Here is a 26952-nt window from a genome sequence, read left to right as displayed (position 1 = left end):
TCTTGGGACAATAGTAACAACTCTAGAAAAGACATTGGAGAGGAGCCAGAATGCTGGTTACATACAATTTTTTTTTGTTAAGAAACCACCTGGTGTGCCATGAGTGGAGGCAAAGGCTACACATGTACCTAATTTTTATTTTTATTTTTCCTAAATAAGGCCTCCCAAATGTGTGAGCATCAGGGCCACAAAACCTGGAGGTGATTACTGATGGTGTTTCAAGCCCTTCCTCTTTTTTCTGGAGATAGCCCCGTGAAAAGAAGGAAAGACAGATCACGAGGGTACAGAGGCAAAGATGACCAGAACACAGAGGGCAGATCTGATGGTGGGTGGGCAGGGCCTGGGCCAAATCTGCCTGTGACGTACACCACGCTCTAGGGTGACTGCGTACACTATGTCTTCTCTGTTCCCAAACCCCTGCTGCTTCACTTAATGGGAACCAGATGAAAGCTTCAGACCAGGGCGGAGACCAGGGTGAGGTGAGGCCAGGGCCACTTATGGCAGTGTGGGACCAGCGCAGTCACATAGGCTCCTGTCCTCAGAAGGGCCCACACTTGGTGGGCATTTCCATTCTGCACTGGGCCCTGTACATTACATAGTGGGTTTGATTCACTGAGTTTTTGGTATCACCTCCATCTTTCCACCCAGGTCAGTGGCTTACTGGCCTCCCCCTACTCAGGCCTAGAGTACTCTCTGGAAAATGTGGTTCTGCAATGCCATGCAGACTCTACCTGTGAGTTCATGGGTTTATGCAGCCCTGAAGATTTATGAGGAATGTCTTCCTGGACTGTTCAAGACCGACCGACCCCAGGCACCCTCCAGCCTCACATTCCCATCCTGGCAGGCCTGCCGAGCATCCATTCTCCGAGCTGTATATCAACTCTGTACAGCAATCCCACCTGGTGGGAATGTTCCTGCAAAAATGGCCAGTTGGACAAACCCTGTGCTTCTGTACTCCGGTCGGTGATGCCTTCCCTTAACGTCTTGGAGAGCAATGCCACCGACGAGACCAGTAGGTGTACTGTGACAGTCTTCACCTTTAAATACAGACCACATTTTCCCTGTCCCCCCTTCACCTGCTGATAGGGCCAGCTCGGGTCACCTGGGGTACAGGTATACTGAAGGCAAAGCGCCAGACCAGAGAGGCGTGCCTGCAGCGGTAGCTGGAAACCGCACCCCCGGGACAGACGGTGCCCGGGGCCAGGCCAGTCGCTGGGCAGAGACCGCGGCTTTGGGCACACGTGCGCACCCGCTGTGCAGTCCCAGCCCGCGCCCACGAGGAGAAGGCGGAGGCTGCCGCGGGCCTGCACACAAAGGGGGCGCGCGCAAGCTGGGCGGACTCGGCGCGGACACCTGCACGGCCCGGCCTCCAAAGGTCTCTGAGGGCAGCCGGGATCCGCCCAGTCCCACCTGCAGCAGGACGTGCGGAGTGGGGTCTGCATCTCCTCCCGCAAGGCTCTTCCCACCCGAGCCCGCTCCACAAATCTTTCCCGGCCGCTGGAAAGCAAGCGGAGGGGGCGTGGCGCCCGCCCAGGTCACGCCTTCAGCTGCAGAGTCGGGAGGCGGGAAGCTCGGCCAGTTGGGGGCGGGGCCTGGCTCGGGCGCGAGGCGGGGGCGGAGCCGGCCCCCGCCCGCCCCCGCCTGCCTCTCCACCCCCGGAACTCAGGCCACGCCCCACGCCTCTGCGGCGCAGGGGCGGGGCGGGGCCCGGCCCCGGATGGCCCCGCCCCGTCTCTGAATATTGATGCCGCGCGCGTCGGCGTCGCCCTCCTCCCATTGAGCGAGGCTGTGTCGCGTGGCCCAGCGTCGGCGTGACGGTTGGACGCGGGCGCGGCACTGCGGGTCCCGATTGCTGCAGCCGCTTGTCAGTGTGATGAAGATTGGCACCCAGGTAAGCTGTCACTCAACCGCTCCGCCGCCGCCGCCGCTCCGCCGCCCCGTCCCTATCAATCACGCCGGCCCGCCGGCGCCGCGGCCGCCGCCCCGTCGCCACCGCTTGGGTCTCCGTGGTCCGCCGCCGCCTGGGAGGGCCGAGCCGGACCCGCCGCCCGGGGCAGGGGGCGGGGAGGGGGCGCGAGTGGGGGAGGGGAACCAAGGCCGCGGGGAGGGGCGCTATCTGCCGGGCAGCCGCGGGGGCGCGCCCAGCTTGTTTCTTAGTGTGGGTTTACGGACGCGGAAATTTCTGGAAGGCTCTGCCGCCGTCGCTGCCGCTGTGCGGGGCCCGCTGTGAGGCGCGCGCTCCTAACCGTCCCTTAAGGAACGCGGCGCGCGCCCCTGCGCGGGCGGGGGCGGGGCAGGAGTGGGGGGACGCGCGGGCGGGGGCGGGGCCAAGCCAGGGGCGCGCGGGGGGCGGGGCCGGCGTGAGGGCGCGGGGGCGCGCGGAGGAGGGGTCAGCTTGCCTGCCGCTTGGGCCGCGCCTTTGGTTCAGACACTGGGGGGTTCTCTGCGGGGCGCTAGGCGGGAAGATGGCGGTTGCGGCTGTTGGAGGGATCAGTCCCGGCCTCGGGCAGTGCAGGTCTCGCTGGCCATGCCGGGGTCGGCGGGGTGGAGCAGGGTCCGGTGGAGCCCCGGAGGTGTGGCCTCGAGAGGGAGCCGGGCTGTGTGCTTCGGGCCAAGGTGCCTGTTTCGGAATTCGTTGCGGAGCTAGCGCTGGTATTTAACGGCCAATTTGAAATAGTGTGTACAAGTGTCGGACACGGTGAAGCGCTCGCCGGAATTTCACATTCCTTTAGAAAGGAGTGAGTCACTTCGGAAATATTAGGAAAAGTTGAGTCTGCTTTATTTCATCCTGATGGCTCTGGAAATGCCCTGTTAAGTGGTTCTGCCACACCAGTTAGGGCTCCGTCGTGATCTGTGACCCCCAAATATTTCTTACATGCATTGCTGGCATCGGAATCCGTGGTGAGGGCAGAAGGCAGACAGTTGGTGTGTGTGGGTTTGGGCGGGGGGAGCTGTCCGTAACCAGATGTGCGTTTGGCGCTTGAGCACAGCCTTGCAGCCACCCAGGATGTGTCTGATGCGTCAGGGGTGTAATTTAATAACGGAAGCTAAGAGTCAGCTTTCTGTGAAAGCTACCAGTTTTTCCTTAGGAAGTGAGCACGTTCCACTCTGGGGTAAAAGAAAGCTTTAGTTGGGTATAACTTTTTTTTTTCCTGATGTGTCAAAAAAGGTAATATTTTACATATTCAGTATGTTTATACTATATATCATGTTTTAGTAAAGTACATAATATTTTACAATATATTCTAAATATTACAAGGAAGAATTGAAGTGAAATAAAATGTTTGCTGGTAGTTACTGGCGATGCACACACATCTGGTACATGGATTTGGAGGATGGCAGAGTGACTCACATCTATCTGCCTGTCGTCGCTTTTTCCTTAATTTACTGCCTGGAGAGTGAGTGGTACGTGCATCATCCAGTTACGGTATTTGGTGGAATGCACAGTGTGCCATTGTGTGTTAGGGACTGACGTGGGGCTTTTTCTTACCCAGCCATGGAGGGAGCTTCCTGCTCAGAGGCTTGGAAGTGGACGTGGGCATGGGTGGACGGAGGCCCAGGACTGGACAGGTCAGGTGCTGGGCTTGTGATTTAGGTGCCAGAAGGCGGGGGCATGGTGGATGACGCTGGGTGCAAACCTGAGTTGTTGGTTCCTGTCCCCTGGTTTAATCTGTTTACAGTTGTGTCAGTGTAGTGCAACTGTAGAAAAGTACTACCAGAGCAGTAACATTCTAATTACAACTTTCATTTTTGTTGCAAATTGTTAAGCATTTTGAAACCGTTTGGATGAAAACCCTGAAACTGCTACTGATGCAAACCATCTGCCGTCGGGTTCCTTCCCTGTGTTCCGCTTGGCCCCTGGGCCCTCCAGGAAGATGTTTTAGATGCAGTGGCATCCAGAAGAGAACCTGGTACTCTGAAGGACAGTTATTAAAATATTGAGCCCAAATGGTGATCAAGTTTCTCATGTGCCCTTTATTAGCTGAATTAGTACCAGACTGCATGCTGGCTCCAGTAATTAATTCCTTTGCAGTGTCGATAAGCAGACCGACAGTTTGAGATTTTCTGACGCAACTGTTATGCTTTGTGAAGATATTAGTGGACTCTTTTGGTGAAAAAGCTCCAGGTACTGCTGAAACTCCAGGATTCAATGTCTAACCTCTTAACTGAGTGAGGACTAGATTTCAGCCAGAGGTTATTGCAAATCAAGATGTGATGTTTTTCCTCACTCAGGTTCACAGACATCAAGTTCAGAACTTCTGCATCAGGAGTCATTTTGCCCTCAGCCCATCCATTAGTAGGAATACGTGTGTGCCCTTTTTCCCGTTCTTTAGATCATTGCACGGATGACAGTGGGGACAAGGAACTACAAACAGTCTGGGGTCACCGGGCGAGGGTAAGGGCAGCCGCAGGAGCCATGGGGGTGGGGGTGCTGTCTTAGACCAGTGACTGTCAGCCCTTTTTGTATGATGGCAAAAAGTACATTTTTTGCCTATCTGATAAGAAAATAGATTCACACCTGGCAGCTTTTGTAATATTGGCTGTTGTCGGTTTTTAATTTGACAGTCTGAGCGAGAAGAGGTCAGTGACCCTGCCTGAGTAGTCAGGTGCTGCATGTTTGAGAAATTCTTGCAGCACCCTGTTGACCATCGCTGTGTTAGATCACTGTGGCGGTCGCTAGCTGAGATGAGTTACTCTTCTTTCCGTTTATACTGGCTATTTAAGAAGACACTGTTGGGGAGGAAAAATGAAATGAAATCCTCTACCCTTCAAGTTCTTCTGGCTGGACTAATAATCAAATTAACAGAAGAAAGATTAGTAGGAGAAAAACACAGTAAAGTTTAGTAACATATATACATTGGACAGACTAGAAACGCTGCGTAACTTGCCCAAATGGTGGAAGCTGTCATCCTAGGTACCGCCTTCAGCTAGCGACAGAAGATGGTGGAGGGTCGGTTATGGGAGGGCACCAGGCAGAGCACTGAAAACCTGGGTTAGGTGGTTTTGCAGGTTAAGTTCCTGCCTTTTCCTCTGACAGTGCAGGGAGGCCAGAAACAGTGATGGAGATAGCCTTTACAAATCGAATTGTTTTTTACGAGGGGTAACTTCTGGGTTTTCCGGTTTCTCCCAGGTGTGCTGTTTCTTAAAATTAACCAGCTGAAAATCAGGATCCCAAAGTGGCATATTTTGGGGTCACAAGCTCTGTTCCCCTTCAACACAGAAAGTGGAAGTAGAGTGTAGAAAAAGTTCGAGCTGGAAAGCAGGCGTTGATTGACATGATCATTTGGTGGAAAGGCCTGGCTGCAAAGGCTGTCAAATGAGCCTACTGCATCTGCCACGTTGTCCCGCCCACAAGAGTGTGCGCAGAGCAGTGCCAGCCGCCCGCGGCCCCTTGTGTTGGTGGCGTGTTGCCCACCCCACCTACCCCACTCGGGCCAGCCAGTCTATTAACTGTTTCTGGGAAGGCCCCTCGGATGGCCAGGGGACCTGGGGAGGAGACAGAACAGCTGCTTAACTCTGTGTAGGATTCCTTGAGCTTTTTCCAAATGTAGAAAACTGCTGATGCACCAGGTCGAGAGACGGAGGGCCTGTGTGAGCTAGCTAGCTAACATTTTGGATTTATTGTGTTGTCTTGGCTCTTTCTCTAAATGATCGGATCAGTCATCCTGACAGGTCCAGTTACCAGGCCCTGCCCTCCCTTCCCTGAGGGTGAGCTGCTCATCGTGGGCTGGCGGCACTCCTATGCTGGGAGACCCTTTCTGCTCCGGGTGATGTCATCACCCAAAAGGCAGGTGTCTTGCACTTGTCTGGTCCAGTAAAACCATGCGAGGTGAGGCTGTGGGCATGTTTGCTGGGAATGCTGCTTTTCTTGTTTGCCACCTGTGACTGGCACAGAGCGATAGTTTTAGTGAAGTCTCAGAATGGCAGGGAGCAGGCTGACTTCATGAAGTCCAGGGGTCTGGGGCCCAGCAAAGATAAGGAAAATGGAAATCTAGCAGGATTGCAGGGACCACTGTAGTGCCGAGCCTTGGGGCCAGTGGAGCTTCGGTTTGGGCCCTGGCAGGATCTGGCTGCCCCCTGGGGTCTTGGCCCTCTGACCCGGTTGGACTCCAGCTCTCCCGTCTGCTCCGCTCCCTGGCAGTTGCGTCTTTCCTCCCCGCTGCCCACAGCTCAGGCTCGGCTCTCCCACCTCTTCCTCCTGGCTCCCAGCACCCCACGGGGAGGATGGGACAGAGCTCGCTTTCACCCCACCCTCCGACAGGCGGCGGCCTTGATCTGTCCCGGGGAGGGGTGGGCTCCTGCCCTCTGCACGGCTGCCCCTTTTCATTGGGGTCTGCAGTGGGGCGGGGTCACTCCAAGGAGACTGTGGATTTGGTAGGGACTGTGATTGCAGTTTGCAGAGCAGTCTGATTAGACTTTTGCAAAAATAATGTATCAATGAGACCCTGTTAATCTGTCAGTATATGTTATGTTTTGTCTAAGACATTTTATCAAGGCTTGTGCTTTTCGCTCTAAAAATTAGGAATTTAATTTTGTATTCTTCTAAATTCAGTTATGTATTTATATATACTTTTTAAAAAACAAATGTTTATTTCAGCAGAATTTGCTGCAGCACAAGTGGAAGTGCCCCTGTGGCCCTTTGGGGCGGCAGTGAGAGCAGTAAGGAAAGGGCGCTGTTGACACCCGGGGCTGGGGACGCCCGCCCTGCGGGGGCCGTCCTGTGCGCTGTGAGGTGTAGCAGCATCCTTGGTCCCCCCAACGTGCCGGTGAGGCTCGAGCCCCGGCTGCGGCAGTTATAAATGTCTTCCGATGTCGCCCAGTCTTTCCTGGGGGTAAAATTCATCCCTTGGTTGATCCAGAACAGCCTTTCCCTAAAGGTATGGGGTGGAAGCTGAGTTTCACAGGACATGTGTACACTTTTATGTATTAATCAGTTAAGCTATTTTGTATTTTTAGTCAATATTGTATGTCTTCGTATGTTTACATAGTCCAGGTACAATAGTCCAATGTTTTTCATTTTAAATATTTAAGATAGCTTCACAATTTTGTGATTGTTTTTTTCTGATTATTTTATGTCCACGCCTGATGTTGCAGAACCTTGTGAGCATCTTGTTTTTGATCATTTTCTGTGTTTATTTTATCCACTGGCCCAACAAGCCTAGTTAGGGTCCCAGGGGACATGGGTAGGGCAGTATCGCTGCTGGGCCCATTTCTGAGACGCAGTCCCCCAGCACAGACCGTGCCCTAGGAAGAAGGACTGTGCGAGGGGACCCTTGTCTCGGAGGGCGGGGTTCACATTGTCCATAAAATGTGTTCGTTGACCCGTAGTAACAAGTACCTTGTGAAGGGATGAGTATCGGCTTTTACTGGTGTCAGTGATGGTCAGGCTCTCAAACACAGAGCTGTGATGCGAACTGAAATTCCACCACCTGTAATAGTTATCTAGCTCCGAATCTACTAAAACAGGTCCTAAAACCATTAAAACACCTTTGTGGTTAGAATTTTGCTGTATCGTTAGTGAACACATGTGGATCTTTGGCTTAGAAATACGTTTTTTTGGAAGGTTTTTAACAATGTAATATCTTTGATTTCATTTGAATATTAAACTTCAAGTGGTACTTCCCCAAACCTTGTTTGAAAAATAAAGTGATTTCTTGGCACACGTTGTCCTCAGAATGCGTCATTGGGGTAAGGGATGTGAAGGACGCCAGGACAGGAGACAGGGGGCAGGTGGTCAGAACTCACTGAGCTGTAGTGACCGTCAGTTTAGTATTCTAAAAGGTATCTTGGAAAAGACCTCCTTTTTGAGTGTACAATTTTAATAGTTTTCTTGGATTCTTGAGAGCTTGCTTTATTAATAATATTAGCAGGTTTAGTTTGGAAAACAATCATCAGTTAAATGCTTTGAGGAAAGCTTAGTAACCACCAAGAAAATCTGGGGATGCCGTTTGCCAGTGTCTCTTGACTCTCACTGTGTCCCCAGTCCCTTTCTGGCTTCCCGGCATCTCGGCCATCTCGTGCAGACCAGAGCGCCGCGGGGACCCTGGAATCTCCTGCACTGCTGTGGCGTAGGCGGTCATGCCCCGGAGGTGAAGCAGCTTTGATATCAGCCGGGGAGTTAGTCACCCCGCTGAGAAGGGAAGCCCTCGCTAGGTGTGGCTGCCCCCAAGGAGGGAGTGGCTTTACTGCATCGGCACGTCTGGAGATTAAGTGAAATATGCAGAAGACTCGATGTCCCCCAAACAGCAAATTTTTGATGGGTAAAAGAAGTTATGAACATATCTTTGGACAGCTATATTTTAGGCCAGCATTTGGCAAATTACAGGCCTCTAGGCCAGGTGCCAGTAGAGCCATTCACGGTACATTGTGAAGGAAGAAAATATACACCAGAGACAGCATGGGCCCACAAAGCCTAAAATAAGCACCCGCCAGCTGGCCCTTGACAGAGGAGTTTGCTGACCCCGCAGTCAGTTCTCAGCTGCAACAAGTCCAAGTCGGTCTGGAGAAATGGAATCAAATAGAATAAGTCTGTCGGGGCAATGGGAGTAATAAAGGGGAGGGTAGGATACTGTCCCTTAGACGGTGTCTTGCTGCGACTGGCATATAATGACACCTGTGCGGAAACGGCCTGTGTGGGTAGCTCTCGAATTGTAGTTAGAATCATGAAGGAATCCACGTGAACAAATCCTGACAGCTGTATCTAGAGATCTTTGCTTTTGCGACCAGTTCTCATTGCTTCATCGCTCCTTTGTTTTTCCCTTTTGTTGGCGTCTGAGCCCGCAGAAACTGCTTTGCTGGAGAAGTTAGCATGTGGAGTGGGATACTTGGGTATGGGTACCACCTTGTCCAGAAGCAGTTGTTCTGAGACCCAGATGCCACCAGAAAAGCAAGGAGGGCTCCTTCCTCGGGGGCCCTCCTGTGGGCCACACTGGGGGCCGAGGAGCACAGTGCAAATAGGCCGCTGGAGAGCAGGCCCCAGCTGGGCTGAGAGGTGCTGGGGGCCGTGGGGCCAGGGGCCAGGGAAGGGGTTGCACCTCGGTGGGGCCGGGCCACGGCTGCCTCGTGGGTCTTTGGGTCATCAGGCTTCTTTTTTTCTTTCTAGACTCCTCCCTCATACTTCTTTTTTTTGCCTTCACATCTCTTTTGAAGGTGACAATTATAGTACAAAGCATTTGAATATTTTTTCTTTGTAGCTATATTCTTGATAGGATGTCATTAAAATTATCAAGTGTACAGACTAGTCAAATAATATGTTCAAAAATGGTTGCTGTAAGATGCTGTGGTAAATCTGAGGTCTATTAAAAAGAGGCATCATAACATTGTATGATTATATAGAGTATATAGAGTATCAAAGGTGTATGTATGTGTTTATTTATGGTATTGTACTGGTTACCTGGCAATAATTGGGAATGAAGCATTACAGCTAAGTGAAACCCACAGATAATAAAGTTCAACCTTTAAATGCCCTGAAATTCATTTTAGGGTTTAAAAAAATGTTCTCAGAGGGTCCTAGAGGTTGCGTCCCTGATTATTGCTACTCACTACCTGCACTGAACCACAAAGGTGGTGGTGGGTCTCAGCGTCCAACACTGAGGAGCGCGCGGTGAAGTGCGCGATGAGCGGACGTTTGCGTTTCCTTGACGGAACAAGGGTTGCTGGGGAGAGCAACCTGGATGTCGGTGGTGGTTTTAGGCCGTGGGAGGGTGAGCCACAGAAGACTGAAGATGTTTCACCCCAAAATGCCAGAGGGGAAATGGAGCAATGGAGAACTTAGTCATTTCCACAAAAGGGAGTTACGGAGAGGAGAAAACGAGGAAGCTTGCTTGCTACAGTAGAAAACAACTGAGATGGCTCGAACAAGCCCTCACTTACCAGCAGTCACCGTTTGTCTTAAAGGGTTCAGTCTCCCAGGGGATAAAAACTCCATATTTAGTAAACAAGAAAGAAAGAAATCTAGCTAAATTCGGTGTGTGAGTGGTACATCTAAAACTCCCGCAAGGAGGTAGGGAACAAAGGGCTGGAAAACTGTGGAAGTCCCAGCAGAGCAGGCTTTGCAGTATTAATACCAGATAAAAGTAGACTCACAGGGAAACACGCTGCAGAAATACCTCAGACTGCCCAAAGGTACAGTTAATACGCATACACTAACATCAGGAGCTGTGGAAATACGTACAACAAAGGTTGATGGGAACAGGAGAAGTTGACAGCCCCGCACACGGGGGCGCACGGCACTGGAACACCGAGCAAGCCGCACACACACGGAGGGGCGCGGAGGTAAAGGGATGTGGGGCGGGGGTTCTCGGCCTGGCCTGGTGGTGGTGGGGCCAGGTTCCCCTGGTCAGGAGCCGTCCCGTGCGCTGTGGGATATTTAGCAGCCTCCCCGGCTTCTGCTCGGTGGATACCGGTAGCTGTCCCTTTCCCTCCTCCTGAGAACCAGAAATGGTTCTGGACGCTGAGCATGTCCCCGTGGGGCGGCAGTTGGTTCTTGCTGAGAACCACTGATGTCAAGGATTTAAATAACATGGCTAATGGGTATGCACAGAAATTTGTGCCCAACGAACAAAATATAGATTCTCTTCAATTACATGGGACATTGAACAAAACCGGCCACACAGAAAAATCCCATTTCAAAAAGTAAGTTCTATAGGCCAGATTCTTAGACCACAGTGCAACCCAGCTAGAGCCAAAGAGTGAGTGAATAGCTAAAAATATCTACCTGTAAATGTTAAAACCCCCTTATATCTCTTAAAGAGGAGACTGAAAACTATTTTCAGACTCTGTAAATGAATGACAGAGCACCGTATACCACAGCTCATAGGATGAGGCAAAAAACGTTACCAGGAAACAGAAAGTGTCTCAGCTGCGTTCATTAGAGAACAAGAAAGGTGATTAAGCTTTCGGCGCCAGAAACCAGGAAAATAAAATGAAAGAAAATAGTCTGTAGTAAGGACTGTTTCTGCTTTCGCAAATTGGATTAAGAAGAAAGGAGAACACAGTGTTTACAAAAGGGATGTAACAACAGATAAGAAAATTTTACAGATAAGAACACACCATGTGTAAGTTGATGGTAATAATTTGAAGAGCTGTGGATGGTTTCTAAGGAAAACATAAATGACCAGAATTGGCCTTAAAAGTAGAAAATCTGTACAGATCAGTAACTTTAGACGTAATTGAAAAAGTTGCCAAAGATTTATCTCCTCAATAAGGCAGTAGGCACTGATGCGTGAGTTAGATCAGACTTTTCCTGGAACAGATAATACCTGTACTGTATGAGTTGTAGCAAGCATTCACTGAACAAAAGCATTATTGAGCGCCCGTTGTGTACCAAACAGGGTTCCCAGCTGCTGGGAAGTAGTAAAGGCTAATCAAAGAATCATCCAAATGCATGGAGAGTGACAACTGCATGGTGTGCTCCGAACTGTGGGTCGAAGGTTAGGGATAGCCTTCCTAAGGTGGGTATGACTGCCCCGGGTCCGGGAATGGACGAGGGGACGAGGAGGAAGAAGACCGTTCCAGACAGAGGTAGGATAGTGTGTGAAGAGGTTGTGTGTTGTGGGGTGGGGGTGGTACAGGGCTCCAGAGAACCTGGAAGGGCCTGATGTGGGGGTTATACGGTGGGGGGGGTGCGGGAGGAGGACAGGTAAAGAGCCCAATCATGCTGGACAGTCAGTGGCTGTGTTAATTTTTATGACTTGTGTCTGGGAGGCAGTAGGAACCCCCTGACAGGTTTTAAATGGGTGTATTATGATCAGATCTAGGTTTCCAGAGGATCCCTTTAAAGACTTGGAAAAAGGGCCATATCCACAGTAGGGGACTGGTTAAATAAACCCTGGTAAGCCTCACTTCAGAGGACTCACTCTGCAGCTTTTAACAGGGGTGGAGGTGACCACTAACCTGCTATGAAGCATCTTTAGGGTACAGCATGTGAAAAAAGTAAGGCTCGGAACTGTGAGTAGAGTGTGCACCTTTATCCGAGAGAGGCGTGTGAATATATGCTTATAATAAAAAAGGAAGGTGAAATTAGGCTAGTTAAAATGGGGTGTCGTATTGTAGAAGGAAGGGACAGGGTTGTAATTGGGTTTCTGACCACATCTGTTCATAGAACCATATGAATGTTTTATATAGTTTTTAAATAAAATGAAATCAAAGTGGGAGACACTAGTATCTAAAAATTAAGAGCAAAATGGATCAAAAGAACCTAACGTGATACTGAGCTGGTGGCTCAACTACACAGAGAATTATTTCCGGTGACTTTGGGACAAAGTGGATTGCACACCCACCCCGGTGGGTGAGGCCTAAAGATGCAAGAACTGCACAGAAACCTTAACCAGGTTTCAGTGCTCACGTTGTTAGTAATGTTCACATCGCTATTTTGAACAAAAAAAAATATATATGTAAATAATCTCATATGATAGATGAGTCATTATGGTACTGTCTTTAGGAAACAAGATTTTCAGGGTAAGAGAAAAAATGTACAAATATGAAATCAAAGCAGTTAATACTCTGTAATCTCAAGTTTGAACTGGAGCTCTCAGTGTTAACTTGTTTTTTAAAAAATTTGTATGAGAAATTTTCTTTTTCTGTTCATTAAAAAGGCCTAGAAACAGGGACCAGTCAGTAGCAGTGAGCACGCACGGCACCTCCATTGCAGTCTCCACACACCTCTTCCCACTGTCGGGAGTCGGGGCCTCTTGGATGGACGGCAGAGTCCGGGTTTGGGGCAGCAAATGAAGATAAGCCTGGGGTGTCTCATTTTACTGGAGAGCAAGAAAGCTGTGAAGAATTACTAGGGTGGTAACTGACAGTGCTGGCATTGGCCGAAGACGGGATAATTTGGAACATAAACAAATATAACTGTACTTATTTTTAAAATGTTCAAGCCCATGAGGTCATAATACTAAAACAGCCTCACTGGTCACTGTTGGAGGCAAGGGAACCAGCACAGTGTTCTGAAAATCGGTAAGTGGAGGGAAAGAAGCAAGTCTTAAGAAACCCCATTATTGAGGCTGCAGTGTGGAGAATAGACTCGGGTGGGGACAGTGGCCATGGAGACAGGTCTGGGGCATTGTGGGAGTTCATAAAACGGAGATATGATGGGGGGGGCTCCACTCCCTCTTAGAGAGGTGAATGTTTCATTTGCTACATCATACATTTCTTTTTTATGTTTTACCTTTATTTTATTTTAGAGAGAGGGGAAGGGAGGGAGAAAGGGAGGGAGAGAAACATCGATTGGTTGCTTTCTGCAAGTACCCAAATAGGAGTGGAGCATGGAGCCCGAAACCCAGGCATGTGCCCTGACCAGGAATCAAACCCACAACCTTTCAGTTTGCAGGATGACGCCCAACCAGCTGAGCCACATCGGCCAGAACTATGTCATGGATTTCTTGTACATGGTGATTGAGCATGAAGGAGGAATCCCTTTCCTTTTCAGTAATTTGTGTTTCCATATTTTGGAGGTGCCTGTCTTCCAGACAAGGATCAGGCCGTCATTTTCTTTAGACTTGTTACTGTTTGCAGAGCAGCTTATGTGTGTGCAGTGCTGAATGTTACATTTTTGCCACAATTGAAAGTCATTCGTGGTGTTTACCTGATGCATTGCCTTCATTCATTCTTTTAAATAGTGTTTCCCATTTTGAATGACACCATAATTCGTAGATTGAATTGATAAAATTAATGTTTGTAGGAATCAAAGTGAACAGATTGTCAAATACTGTCCTGATTTTCTTACGAGTTCCACAATTATCTCAGAAACAGCATTACTGTATTCTCAGTGTGTGAGACAAAAATGGCAGGACTTCAGAGCCAGGGTCTGACCTCACAACGGTCCCTTCGCTGCTTTGTGCCTCTGTTTCGCATCAGTAATCTGAGGACCACGTTAACAAAGCATCTGCTGGAGTGTTCTGGTTACTGCCAGTGGGAACCCAATTACTCTGTTAATGGCATGAAACCACCACTTAATGATGCTCCCCAATCTGTGGGCTAGGAACTTGGGGAGGGCGCAGTGGAAATGCCTGTGTCTGTGTCACAGTGTTCGGGTCCCCAGCCAGAAAGATGCAGAGGCTGGGGGTGGCTCGATGGCTGAGAGCTAGTCTTTGGGGGGAATTTTCTCAAATTGGGAAGTTGATGCTGGCTGTCAGCTGGGGCTCTTGCCCCGAGCATCTCTGTGTGGGCCCTCCATGAGACCTGGGCTTCCTCACCGCACTGGGGGGGCGGGGGGGGCGCCGAGGGGGGGGGGCGGTGCTTTCTCACAGCGTGGGAGGGGGAACTTCCCCACAGCATGGGAGGGGGAACCTCACTGCGGACAAGCACTTCTGCTTCCTGCTGACGCTGACGACACAGGCCCAGGAGTCGCACCCCGTTGTCTCTCCCACTGCGTTCTCCAGGTTCCGAGTGAGGCGGCCAGGTCAGCTCAGGTTTGAAAGTGCCTCACGTAGGTCTTGACAGACATAGTAGATTCAGGATATTTTGAAATGTTCTATTTCTTAAGTCTTTTAAAAAGGATTTTATCTATTTTTAGAGAAGGGAAGAAGAAAAAGTGAAGCATCACTTGGTTGCCTCTCACACCCCCCCAACAGGGAACCTGGCCTACAGCGCAGGCCTGGGCCCTGACCGGGAATTGATCCAGCGACCTTTCAGTCCGTGGGACAACGTCCAGCCCACGGGGCTGCAGCAGTCAGGGCTACTTCTTAAGTCTTTTAAGAGTAAATTAGCTATTCATGGACCTTGACTCCTCCATATACGTGTTATAATATTTTTTTGAGTTTCTAAGAAAAAAAGAAATTTTCGTTGGGACCCCAGCTACAGGACGTACAGATACTGACGTACCAAGAGAAACTGGTAAAGTGTCCGTGACCTGTGAGGACTGAAGGCCCAGTCAAGCTGACAGGTAGAGTTAGTCCCCACAGCCCGGGGGCACTGGGTGCTCAGCAGTCTACCAAACAGTATCGTGACAATGAGATAGGGTTGACAGGAGCAAGAAAAGCCATAACGTATTTAGGAACTAGTCTAACCACGAGTGCAGGAGGCCTCCACGGGGAAGATGTCCAACGTCACACGTCACGCAGGTGTGGGAGGGGGCTCGGGCCCTGGAGCCGGCAGACCGGGCTCTGCAGGGGTGTCTCCTGTCTGTGCACCGGAACCCATCGGGACTAGTTCACCGTCCGTCCGTGCGAGGTTGCTTCCTGCGCTGTTTGCTGCTCCAGCCCCGCACGCACGCACGGAGAAGACCCTCAGGAAGGGGATCTGTGTGGACCGAACGGAGGGCGCAGCGACGTGCCCGGCGGGCTGCGGGGCCTGCCTTTCGCCCGGCGGCTTCCTGGGAGCCTCTCTGTGCTGCTCCCGGCCTGCTCACCGCGCCGACAGGTGATGACGCGGCTGTGGCCGACTCCGCTGCCCTCTGTGCATGACGTGGGGCTTCTGTTCCCGTTTTCTGTTAGTGCGAATAAAAGTCTTGTCGTTAGCATCTAGCTTTTCTTGCCACGTTTAATGTCCTTTCAAGTGGGACGTTTGAGCACAGAAAAGATTATTTGAGGTTATTTTAAAATTGAAAAGCTACAAAGTTACAGGCCAGTTTTCTATACTTTTGTGTAGAATTTACAGATTTTAAAAATTCTGTTCATAAATTTAGTGTATTTTAACTAAACTCTACTTTTAAGTCAGCCTTTGATCAACTCAAGGTGATCAGATGAACTATGTCATTTTTAACGATTAGTCCCATTCACAACTTACACATTTGGAGCTATAGTTTTAAGTTTAGTGCATTTAATTTTCTTTGCTTTTTTAAAACAGACTTCATTTATTTACTTTTAGAGAGGGGAAGGGAGGGAGAAAGAGAGGGAGAGAAGTATCAGTGTGTGTGGTTGCCTCTCCTGTGCCTCCTACTGGGGACCTGGCCCACAACCCAGTCATGTGCCCTGACTGGGAATCAAACTGGTGACCCTTTGGTTCACAGGCCGACACTCAGTCCACTGAGCCACACCAGACAGGGTTAGTGGATTTAAGTTTCATTTAATCACTTTATATATCTGCCTAAATAAGTAAAACCTCAGGTAGGTCTCGTAACTTAAAATTATACATACAATGAATCTCTTGTTCTCAAACTTTCCAGTCCTGTCCCCCAGGGGGTAAGCCCTGTGGTCAGGGACTTGGTCTGCTCACTGCTGTAATCCCGGGACTAGAACTGTGCCTGACAGTTGATAAACTTGCATAAATGAAGAAATGTTTGTAATTTTTGTTAATTTTACTTCTGTACCTCTTCACTACAAAAGAGATCATGGCTCATGGCTAAAAACCAATAATGCAAGTATATGTTTTAAATTAAAATCAAGGCTAAACTTTAAGATTAATTCACTAAATTTTCTTAACTATGGCAATCACTTTGAATGTCAAGTAGATTATTCTGAAGCCAAATACCAAAATATTAAAAATCTAAATCTTCCACAGGGCTTAACGATACCATTGAGGCACTAAGTCATCTCGGATGAATATAGAGGGACCCACATTGTCCAGAAAGTTGTGCCCGGGAGGACAGATGAGGCCCTGCCAACCTCAGGGCCTTCCCCCTCCCTCTGACCCGCACACCACATGCTCCTCTGCCCTCTGACCCGCACACCGCACCCTCCTCTTCCCTTTGACCCACACACTGCACCCTCTTTTCCAGCCTCTGTGGGCTCAGCCATCTGCAGCCTTCCCAGATTCATCCGTACGGTGTGAGCAGGAAAGACTTCACCACCGGGTGGAATTCAACCGGTCCGTTTATATCTGATCCATTTCTGATAAACTTCTCTTATTCTTCCAGTCAGCTTGGACTAGAAAGTTGAAAAATATTTAAAATGTCAGCCTCTCAGATTTGGCCCGTGTTTCATACTTTTCGTCTGCCTTTAAGGTCGCAACATGAGCGCTACATTCTCTGGTTGACTTGAGAAGGCGGTGATATGTTGTCACGACTGACTGCCTGTGGTCTCGCTGCTTTCCAAACCAGTCAGGCAGTCTGTGGGTCCTAGGACTCTCCGAGTTCCAAGTTTTACTTCATCTTTGTTGGCAATGTGGTTGTTTTAAATTTAGTAATTGCTGGATGAAAAGTATATTATTTTAAAATTAGCCCTAGCTGGTGTGGATCAGTGGGTTGAGTGCTGACCTATGAACCAAACGGTCGCTGGTTCGATTCCCGGTTAGGCCACATACCTGTGTTGCAGGCCAGGTCCCCCATTGGGGGCATGAGAGAGGCACCCGATCAATGTATCTTACACACATTGCTGTTTCTCTCCCTTTTTCTCCCTCTTCCCCCTCTCTAGAAAGTAAATAACCCCTGGCTGGTGTGGCTGGGTGGATTGAGTGCTGGCCTGCAAGCCAAAGGGTTGCTGATTTGATTCCCAGTTAGGGCACATGCCTGGGTTGCTGGCCAGGTCCCCAGCAGGGGGCGCATGAGAGGCAACCACACATTGATGTTTCTCTCCCTCTCCTCCCTCTCTTCCCCTCTCTCTAAAAATAAGTAAATAAAGTCTTTTTTAAAAGTAAAATCTTTTTTAAAATTAGCATTTCTTTAATTACTAGTGAGTTTTCATATTTCTATGCGTGAAGACTGGAAAGTTGTGCTTTGTATCAGTCTGGCTGGAACTCTTGAAAGGGTACCAAAGTGACAATTTCAGCAAGTTACATATCCTTTTTTAATTGAGTGAAACTTGTAGAAATAAAAAGGAGATAAACTGATCCTGGAACACTGGTATTTATTATAAGTACATTAGGTTGGCAATTCTTAGACTTGGATTTTAGAGCCCCAGGTGGTGGTAAGAAATTAAGACACCTGTTTGAGCTTCAACATAATAGGTACTTATTTTTACATGTAATGGGGGGTGAGGAATAAAGATTAATTGATTGTTTCTAAATCTTAAGTTAGCCTTTGGTGTTCACATGTTGCCCCATAAAACAGATTGTGACAAAGGACGACGAGCCGCTTGGTCGGCAGTCATCCTCGGGTTAGAGGCCTTTGGTTGTTTCCCCGTTGCTGACAGGTGTCACTCAGTCACTCAGATTCTGTCCTGGGCCAGCAGTCTGAGGTCTCGCGGCTGAGCGGACTGACAGAGGCCGTGGCCAGAGCACAGCGCCGCCTCCTAAGCCCGAGCAGTCTGCTGGGATGAGTACTGTGAATTCTGCCGAGACCTGTTTGCCTGCCTGCCCCGCAGGTGCCAGGTGATGTTACCACCAAAATGTGGCCTGTCGTTTTGATGGAGGGGGATTTGGAAAGCTCTACAAATTCTCAGTGATGAATTTGCATATGGCTTTTCCGAGTGGTGGCTGCCTGTCCACTCCGCCCCTTGCAGCCGGTCCTGAGCAGATGGTGCCACCTGCTGGTCACTCCTGTCTGCTTCTTTGGGGTCCCTGTAGGAATACTGGTCACCCTGGCACTCTGCCCCCTCTGTTTACCAAACAATATACATACACTAGTCGTATAAAATTGCCTTTAAAAAAATCCTCACATGGTGTTCCATTGTAGAGGAAGCACACATTTTCAAAGCTTGTGACACAAATTTCAAATTTTTCCTTTAGAACAATTGTACCAATTTATAGCAGATATTGAAGTTTTAACCAGTTTTGATAGAAAGACTGCTAATCTACACGTTTTTGAAATAAAACTCTGATTTCAAAATTTTGAAACACACAGAGTTAAGAGTGGAACAGCGATCCCCCCACTTCCACTCAGCAGATGCTGACTTCGGCCACAATTTGTGTGTATGCCCTTGCGGACCATTTAAAGTAAACGGTGGGTACCATGGCCATGCCCCTAAATGTCTCAGCCTCGCTCCTCAAAGCAAAGATGTTTCCGTGAGTGTACAGCATTATCCCACCACCACCACGCTCAGCCTCTCGTGCTGGCACATGCCAACTGTGTATACCGTCTCCCCAGAGTTTCCTAAGCTTTCTTCCACAGCTGCTTTTTAAACCAGGATCACGTGCTGCATGTGGTGGCTGTTTTTCCGTCTCTTTGAGCTCAGAACAGTTCCCTCACCTTTCTGTTTCCATTTGTGGGCACCTCCTCAGGACTGGGCAGGTCTGCCCAGAAGTTCTGTTTTTTGTTTGTTTTTTTAAGATTGTATTTATTTATTTTTAGAGAGAGGGGAAGGGAAGGAGAAAGAGGGAGAGAAACACCAGTGTGTGGTTGCCTCTCACGCACTCCCTACTAGGGACCCGGCCTGCAACCCAGGCATGTGCCCTGACTGGGAATCAAACCAGTGACCGTTTGGTTTGCAGCCCATGCTCAATCCACTGAGCTATACCAGCCAGGGCAGAAGTTCTGTTCTGTGTCCCTTTTGGGAGGCCCATCATGTTCACTTGTCTCATTGCTGTTGATGTGACTTTTCACCTTTTGGTTGACGTGTTTTCTGCCAGGTCTCCACTGTGAAGTCACTGTTTTCCCTTGTAATTGATAGTATCTTGTGGCAGGTCTTCTGGGACCATGTGCGTTTCCGTTTCCCGCACCATGCTTTCACAGGCTGGCATGGCCATCTGAGATACTTCTTGCCGGAAGCAGTGATTACTGTGCCGGTCGCCAAACGGTGATGATTGAATTCCATCCTCTACATACTGCCGGAACTCTGCTGTAATTTAGAGCCCCCTTCCCAGCCCATGTATTCATTCATTCGTGTATCGCCGTCAGCATGGACTTGTGGGTTTTTACTGCACTCCCAGTTCCCATCACATCTTGTTGCTCAGATTGTCCCAGACTCAGCCAGCAAGAGCGCCTGCAAGCTGGCTCGTCCGTCCTTCTGACGATCCCCATAATTTTCTGAGCACCAGTTTCAGGCACATCTTGTGCTTGACCTGACCCAGCCCTAGAATCAAATCAGCCGTTTCTCTGAGGAGTCCTGATTTTCTTCATTGAGAATGACATTTGTCAGCCAATAAATAGGTGCTGAGTGCTCACTGTGGCTGGGTGTCCCGGCTTCTAGGCCCTCTCAGTGGACACAGCGGGGAAAGTGTGTGTTTGCATGCATGTGTGTATATGTACACATGTGTATGTGTGCATGTATATATGTGAGATACACGGATCTACCCTTATTTCTCTATATTTGTGTGTGTTAAAAACCATGAATTCATCCTGACAACTCTTGTTTCCAGCCGGTGGGTGGGGGCGAGCCACGGGGAAGACCTGGGGAAGGTGGTGTGGATGACGATGTGTGTGCACCAGCTGGCCTGCTCCGAGCTCGGCCAGCGTGCGCAGAACTGCCGGGCTGGGCAAGAAGTCGGCCTGCGGCAGGAACTACAGACGGCCATCCCTTTAGCTGAGCCCACACTTAGAGTGGGGGAGGGGCTGGCCAGGGCTGGCCAGGGCTGGGGGCATGCTGTGGAAGGGCAGGGGTGGGCAAAGGTCGGCCTGGGACTTGATCTGCAAGGGTGGTTTGGACCAGCTCTGCACTTTGGAAAGGAGAATAGGGGGACGGAGAGTAACAAAGAATAGAGGCCACAAGAGCTCCTGCCCTGATCAAGGTGTGGGCCATGGTGCGGGGCAGATCAGGACACGCTGGGGTCACTGCCCAGGGACACAAGGGCGGATCAGGGCACTGGGAGGAGGGCCAGGGTTTGGTGAAGGCAGAGGCTCAGTTTCAGGTTTGCAGCTGTGTGTGTGTGTGGGGGGCGTGTCTCTCAACATCGGAAGTCTCAGAGGGCAGAGAGGGCAATGTCCTGATGACTACACGTGGGCCCCTCCCTGGCAGTGGGGTTTCCAAGTCCTGCTGTCCCACGTGGGGCAGAGGTGTAACGGCCACTTCAGTGAGAAGGTGTCTTCAGACTGAGAGACGGAGCGGCCAACTCCACGGGCTGTAATGGGATTTATTATGGGGTAATGTACTCACGGGAAGACCGGGTGGGGCTGGAGCAAAGACAGGGGACCCAGCATTTGGTGCAAACTCTCCGCCCCAACACCCAGCACTCCTGCTACTGCACTGTTTTATACTGTAACTCGGGTGCTCACGGCTGTTGACAGGACAAAGGGACAAAGGACGCAGTAGCACCAGGCCCATCCCTCCTGATGGTCAGTACTGTCACCACTTTGATATACGTCTCAGTTGCCATCCTGGCATCACCAACGGAAGGATTTATGGTTACATTTAGAGACCACCAATGGTCATTAACTGGAGGGCTTTGATGTTCTTGCTAACGACAGTGGGGTGGGTCAAGGCCACGGCACGGAAGGGTGCGGAGACGGAGGTGGTCCTGGCTCACGCCTGCATCTTGCACCAGGTGCTCTCCTCCCCCTCCATGGGGCCGTGCTCAGCCGCTCTTTTCCTTCGCCCTCAGCTGCAGTACCATGGCTGACCCCTCCTCGGGCCTCCTCCACCGGCTCGAGTGGCATCACTTGACTCTACTCTTGTCCCGCTGGCTGCTGCCCCTCATTCTGTGCTGGACCCTCCACTCCCAGCCTTCTTACACTGTCCCCCTCCTTTTTCTTCCCGGGGGTCTCGTGCAGTTTGGTGGCTTTATTCACTGCCTCAGGGTCCTGGGGTTGCCTAACCAAGTCCCACTAACTGGGTGGATGGAAACAGCAGGAACGGGTTTTCTCAGGGCCCTGGCAGCCAGAACCCACAATCAAGAGGTCATGGGGCCATGCTCCCTCTGAAGGCTCGGGCCTGCTGCCACCTGGTGGCCAGGCGCTCCAGTCTCTGCCTCCGATTCACGCAGCCATCCCCTCAGTGTGTCTCAGATCTTCCCTCTCTAAAGACTCGTGAGGCCCTTGACCTGGGCCCTCCCCTCAGTCCAAGATGGTCTCACCTCAAGATCCTTAATAATTACATCTGTGAAGATCCTCTTCCAGATCATGCCCCATTCACAGGCACCGGGGTCAGAACTTGGGCACATCTTACAAGATACAGTTCAGCCCCCGCTGTACATACTGACCACACCCTGGTGATTACTGACTTTGTGTTTCTGGCCCGGACTCACTTGTTCGGAATTTCCTCTTGGACCCTGGGAAGCATCTCACACCGAGAATGTCCTGACTCCTGCCTTCTCTTCCAGGCCACAGGACCCGCTCCTCACCCTCTGCTCCGCACCGGGACATGTGGCTCGCCTCTGCCAGTTGCTCAGGTGGGAACGCTGGACCCTTCCCTGAGCCCACACCCAGCCCCAGGCCACCTGCAAGCCCTGTGCTGGCGCCCCCGCTTGTCCACACCCCCATCCTCTGTGTGTTCCCCAGTCACACAGCCCGTCCTTGACAGTCAGAGGGACTCTCCTAAGATGTATCAAGTCATTCTTCTGGTCAGACCTTCCCGGGAACGCCCGCAGTCTTCACTGTGGCCCACGCGAGTCTGCCCCGTGAACTGGCCCCGTGTCTCCTGCTCCCTTCCCTGCCCTTCCCCCTTCACCACTCTGCTCAGCTGCATCAGCTGCTCCTGTGGGCGCTGCTGGTCCCCCTGCCTCCAGGCGTCACAGGCAGCTGCCTCCCTCCCTGTCCCATGTTGCCCCCAGGCACTCACTGTCAGTGGCCCTGCCCCGAGTCATTTTCTGTCCCCACCTGGTTTTCTTCCTCTCAGCACCTCCTGACATTTACCCGTGTGTTTTGACAGGGACACAAGCCATGGTTCCCTTTCCTGTGTCACATGCAGATGTGGCTCAGCCTCCCTGAGCACACCTCTGTCATTCCTGTCTGTGCTCCAGCCGCCCCGTCCCAACAGTCCCCGAGTCAGGTGCCTGCGGTCTCTGCCCGTGCCTTCTCGGGGAGCCTGCTCTGTCACGCACCAGGGGAGCCCCTCACTCACCTCTGTCATGACACCATGTGTGCCACCTGATCTTCCTCGTGTTTACGGTCCCGCAGCCCTGGCCTTGTCTGCCCAGGGCAGCAGGGCCTCCCTAGCCAGTGTCCTGCACGTGTAGACACTCACTAGACATCTGGGCGAGTGAAGGAATAAATCCAAGTGGCTGAAAAATGTGATCGCAAGTCAGGCCCCGTGCAAGAGCAGCAAGCACATGATTGCCACGTACGTGGGTGATGCCGAGTGGGATTCGGCTTATAGCACTGAGTTAAAGATGTTTTTTTCTCCATGTGAAAATAGGTCTTTAAAAAATTAGTCCTGGCTGGTGTGGCTCAGTGGATTGACTGCCAGCCTGTGAACCAAAAGTCACCGGTTCAATTCCCAGTCAGGGCATAGGGCTGGGTTGCGGTCCGGTCCCCAGTTGGGGGCGTGCGAGAGGCAACTGATCGATGTATCTCTCGCACATCAATGTTTCTCTCCCTCTTTCTCCTTCCTTTCTCCTCTCTCTAAAAATAAATAAATTTAAAAATTATGTGGAGGCTGTGGAGTAGGGGACAAAAGGATGTACTGCAGTTACTAACTAATGCTTTTCTGCTTTTGTTTTCCAGACACCATTTGCTTGTGACTCAAGATGATTTGATGTTTTATAATAAACTCATTAACCATGATGGCTACACAGACATTAAGCATAGACAGCTATCAAGATGGGCAACAAGTGAGAGCTCGAGTTATCTGTGTTTTAATTACACTCAGTTGACCTGGTACTAAAACACAGTGGTGCTTTGTATATTAATAGTTTAATTTCCCTGAGGTTGCAGGTTCAGCTTTAGTGTATTGTGCATTTATTTCATGTTGCTCAAATGATTTCCTAAGTGATACCAAGACCGCTAGTAATTTTGACTCCCTTAAATCATACTGTTGTGGGAATTTTCCATTTTAATATCAGTGTTAGCAAGTATTGTTGCTCTTAAAGAAAAGGCGGGTGTTCCCTGACCGGGTGTGGCTCAGCGGGGTGGGTGTCGTCTGTCTCACGAAGTGGAAGGCCGCAGGTTCCGTTCCCAGTCGGGGCACACGCCCGGGTTTTGGACTCGGTGATCCCTCCCTGGTCGGGGCGCTTGCTGAAGGCAACCAGTTGATGTTTCTCTATCACATCAATATTTTTCGCCCTCTCTTTCTCCCGCCATTCCTCTCTCTCTACAAATACATAAAATCTTTTTAAAAAGTAAAGAGAGAAAAGCTGGGCTGTTAACCACAGGTTCCCATGCTGACGGTTGCTAATCGGAGTGGGAATTGCGCAGTTTCACATTCCCCGGTGTGAGCGGCAGGGGGCCTGTCCTGACGTGTGAGTGGAGAGAGAGAGACATCCATTTGTTTCACTTACCTGCGCATTCATGGGTTGAGTCTTGTCTGTGCCCCGAGCAGGGATGGAGCCCTCAACCCTGACGCATCGGGATGGCACGCTAACCGACTGAGCTACCCAGCCAGGGCACGGGCGGCTTTCTCCATAGCTCTCCCGCTGTAAGAGCACGTTTTCCTTGAAGCCACCCAGGTGTTTTGTGTTCCGTCGCCTGAAGGAATTGGGGAGGAGGGGCTCACTGAGGCCTGTGCAGCCTCCCTTGGGACTCCTGTGGTCATGGGGACGTCCTGGGTGCTCCCCGTGGGCGCACGCCCCCTCTTTCTCGGAGTCCGGGAGCTGGTTTTAGTAGAAGACATTCAGCCCCGCCTTTGCCCCCCGCCATCCCCACGGTCAGAAGGCAGGAACGGAACGGCCGTGCCAGCAGCCGTGAGGATTGCGGTGAGCGCGGACAGCAGTGGGGCCGGCTCCCCCACAGGAGGTCACAGCCCCCACTGGTGAGGCTCTAGGTCGGTTCCAGGTGGGCGGTCAGGACCCCAGGCTGTGCCCCTGACGCTTGGAGGCTCTCGTGTCTTTCCTGGGTGGCCAGTTGTACACTGTTTTGAGTTTGCTTGCTCTTGCAGAGATTTTGCTTTTGTAGGCTTTGAAAAAAATTGTGTTTTTTGCTTCTTATAGGAATTGAGATAGAGAACTCTGTTCCAGCCTGCTCTTTCACCTGCAAGTCCTTTGGTTTTTCCGAGTGACTCTGCTTCTCCCACACAGATGTGATGATGACCCCTCCCCTGAGAGCCCGTCCACCCATATTGCCTGGCCCCTCAGATTCCAGGCCCCCCCCACTGCCCCTCTAGTGCACTGCACTCACCCCACCCCAGCTCACCCACTTGCCCGTCCCACTCCTGGGCACCCTCTGCCCTGCGGCCCTGGACCTTCCCTCCGCTCCTCTTCCTGTGGCGGCAGCTTGGCCGGCTCCTTCCTGCCCTGCTGCTCTGTGCCTAAGTCTTTGCCTTCCTGCCACCACTCCCCCAGGGGCCCGCCCTGGTCCCCGCTGCAGCTCCCTCCGATCCTTTCTTCCTTCCTGGCCATGACCACCTCCTGACATTCTGCCTCGTGATGGCCTTCTGTGCTTGTCTGCCTCCCTGTCTCCTGTCTGCCTTCCCCCTGCCTGTGCCCCGATGCATCCGAGCTCCTGGCGCAGTGCTGGGCACGGCAGGAGTGGTGGGCCGGTTTCCCCCCTGATCTTTGTGTAGTATAGTAGTATACATAGCTATACCGGATTTAGGTAGCCACTTTTCTGAAGTTGACCATTTAGATGCCCCTTTTTTCACAGTCATGAAAAAAGAAACCTTGAAATATATACCGTAAGGCTTTTTTATAATACTGTCAGCTTTCCCTGCAGAAAGACTTTGAGTGGGCTTGAGTTCCTTTAGTGCTTTGTTTTGCTTTTTTTAAGAGAGAGAGAGAGAGAAACAATTTCCCAAGTACACTGTGTCATTTAAAGGTTGCAGAACAGACGTGTCCTGGTCATCAGACTGGGGGAGAGCCTGGGTCTCCCTGCGGATCCCTCGGCTGCGTCCCTGGGGTGTCAAGGTGGGGTTCGTGACTGGGCCCTCCCATTTCCTGGGATGAGTCCCCTTCCTCGAGGCCTGGCCGCTGGGATCAGGCAGGAATGGGAGGTGACCTGCTGGTGGGTGATTACTCGTGTACTGCGGCAATTCTTCTTGTAAACAGTTCTTTACGTTTAAGGGTTTAAATACTTTTTACCTAACTCACCAACAACACAGCTAGTTTAAAGCCATTTAAATGATAATATTTTGAGGACTTCCTGTTATACTTAATACTGTTGTTTTAAACGCAGCCAGCTGGTCTTTATTTTCTAGATACAGTGACTTTTAAAAAAAATGATAGTTTATGTATTACTGGAGTCTGAAGGCAGATGGGGGGAATTTCAGCCCTGTCACGGAAGATGGGGCGTGCTGGGTGTCGGTCGTTTCTGCGACCAGATACGAAGAGCTCGAGCTGGGACGGCGCGTCCACTGTCCTCTCCCCGTGGTGGTCTCAGCGCCAGGCCGCACTGCTGGTGGGAGGAGCCAGACTGCGTGCGGCCAGTCCGTCAGCGATGCGTGCTGGTTATGACTTTGAAGATCATGAGCATTTCACAGATGTCGATTCTCTTTGTTTTTAAATGACTTGGAAATTTGATCTTTAACCACTTTATAAAACTAAATTAAGGAGGAGTTTGTGGGTAGCATTTGTTTGTATTGCTGCCAGTCACATAGCTGGCAGTTTACCGTTCCCCTTGTCTCAGGCCGCACTCCCGCTCGAGAATAGAACGCTCAGTAGTGGTTTGCTTCCTGTTTAGTAGCAAAAATTATCCTCCTTTCACAGTTCAGTAACAAAAATTGTCCTCCTTGCACAGATGCAAGTAGTAACGGAGTTGAAAACGGAGCAAGACCCCAACTGCTCGGAACCGGATGTGGAAGGAGTGAGCCCTCCCCCCGTGGGGTCCCAGACTCCGATGGACGCGGACAAGCAGGCCATTTACAGGTAGCGGGGAGTCGGGAAGCGCGTGGGCCGTCGGGGGCGAGGAGAGGAGACGGCTGTGTTAAAGGGGACGTCGGAGCTGTGGGCCAGGCAGAGTGAGGTAGGGTAACCACTGGAGATATTTGCAGATTCGGATGTTATTCTGCATTTTAGTTTACCTTGCAAAAAATAATTTTCAGGCCCAGATGATTTTACTGGAGAAGTCTACCAAAATTAGACAGAAAAAAAGCAGCAAGGCTGCACCGTCTCGTCCGGAAAACAGGAGGTGAAGGAAGGGACGCTTCCCAGTTCGCTTCACAAATTGAGCATCAC

At 50.7% G+C, this 26952-nt stretch overlaps 1 protein-coding gene across 2 annotated transcripts in view; it reads left to right on the top strand.

The window, feature by feature from the left end:
* Positions 1-1779: 1779 nt before the first annotated feature.
* Positions 1780-26952, top strand: part of PKNOX1 (PBX/knotted 1 homeobox 1) — a 53530-nt gene continuing 28357 nt past the window's right edge. The window contains exons 1-4 of one of the 2 annotated variants that reach the window (XM_045852541.1): positions 1780-1891; positions 22012-22080; positions 23354-23460; positions 26516-26643. In XM_045852541.1, coding sequence (XP_045708497.1) covers positions 23410-23460; positions 26516-26643 — 179 coding nt within the window. In that variant the 5' untranslated portion in view covers positions 1780-1891; positions 22012-22080; positions 23354-23409. Of the gene's footprint in view, positions 1892-11479; positions 11524-22011; positions 22081-23353; positions 23461-26515; positions 26644-26952 lie in introns of those variants that run through there. The other variant, XM_045852542.1, reaches the window with a different exon arrangement.

Source organism: Phyllostomus hastatus, unplaced genomic scaffold (genome assembly GCF_019186645.2).
Source record: "Phyllostomus hastatus isolate PE091 unplaced genomic scaffold, TTU_PhHast_1.1 phas_contig_948, whole genome shotgun sequence".
Lineage (NCBI taxonomy): Eukaryota > Metazoa > Chordata > Mammalia > Chiroptera > Phyllostomidae > Phyllostomus > Phyllostomus hastatus.
The sequence above is the reverse complement of the archived record's forward strand: the minus strand, read 5'-3'. Positions and strand labels throughout refer to the sequence as shown.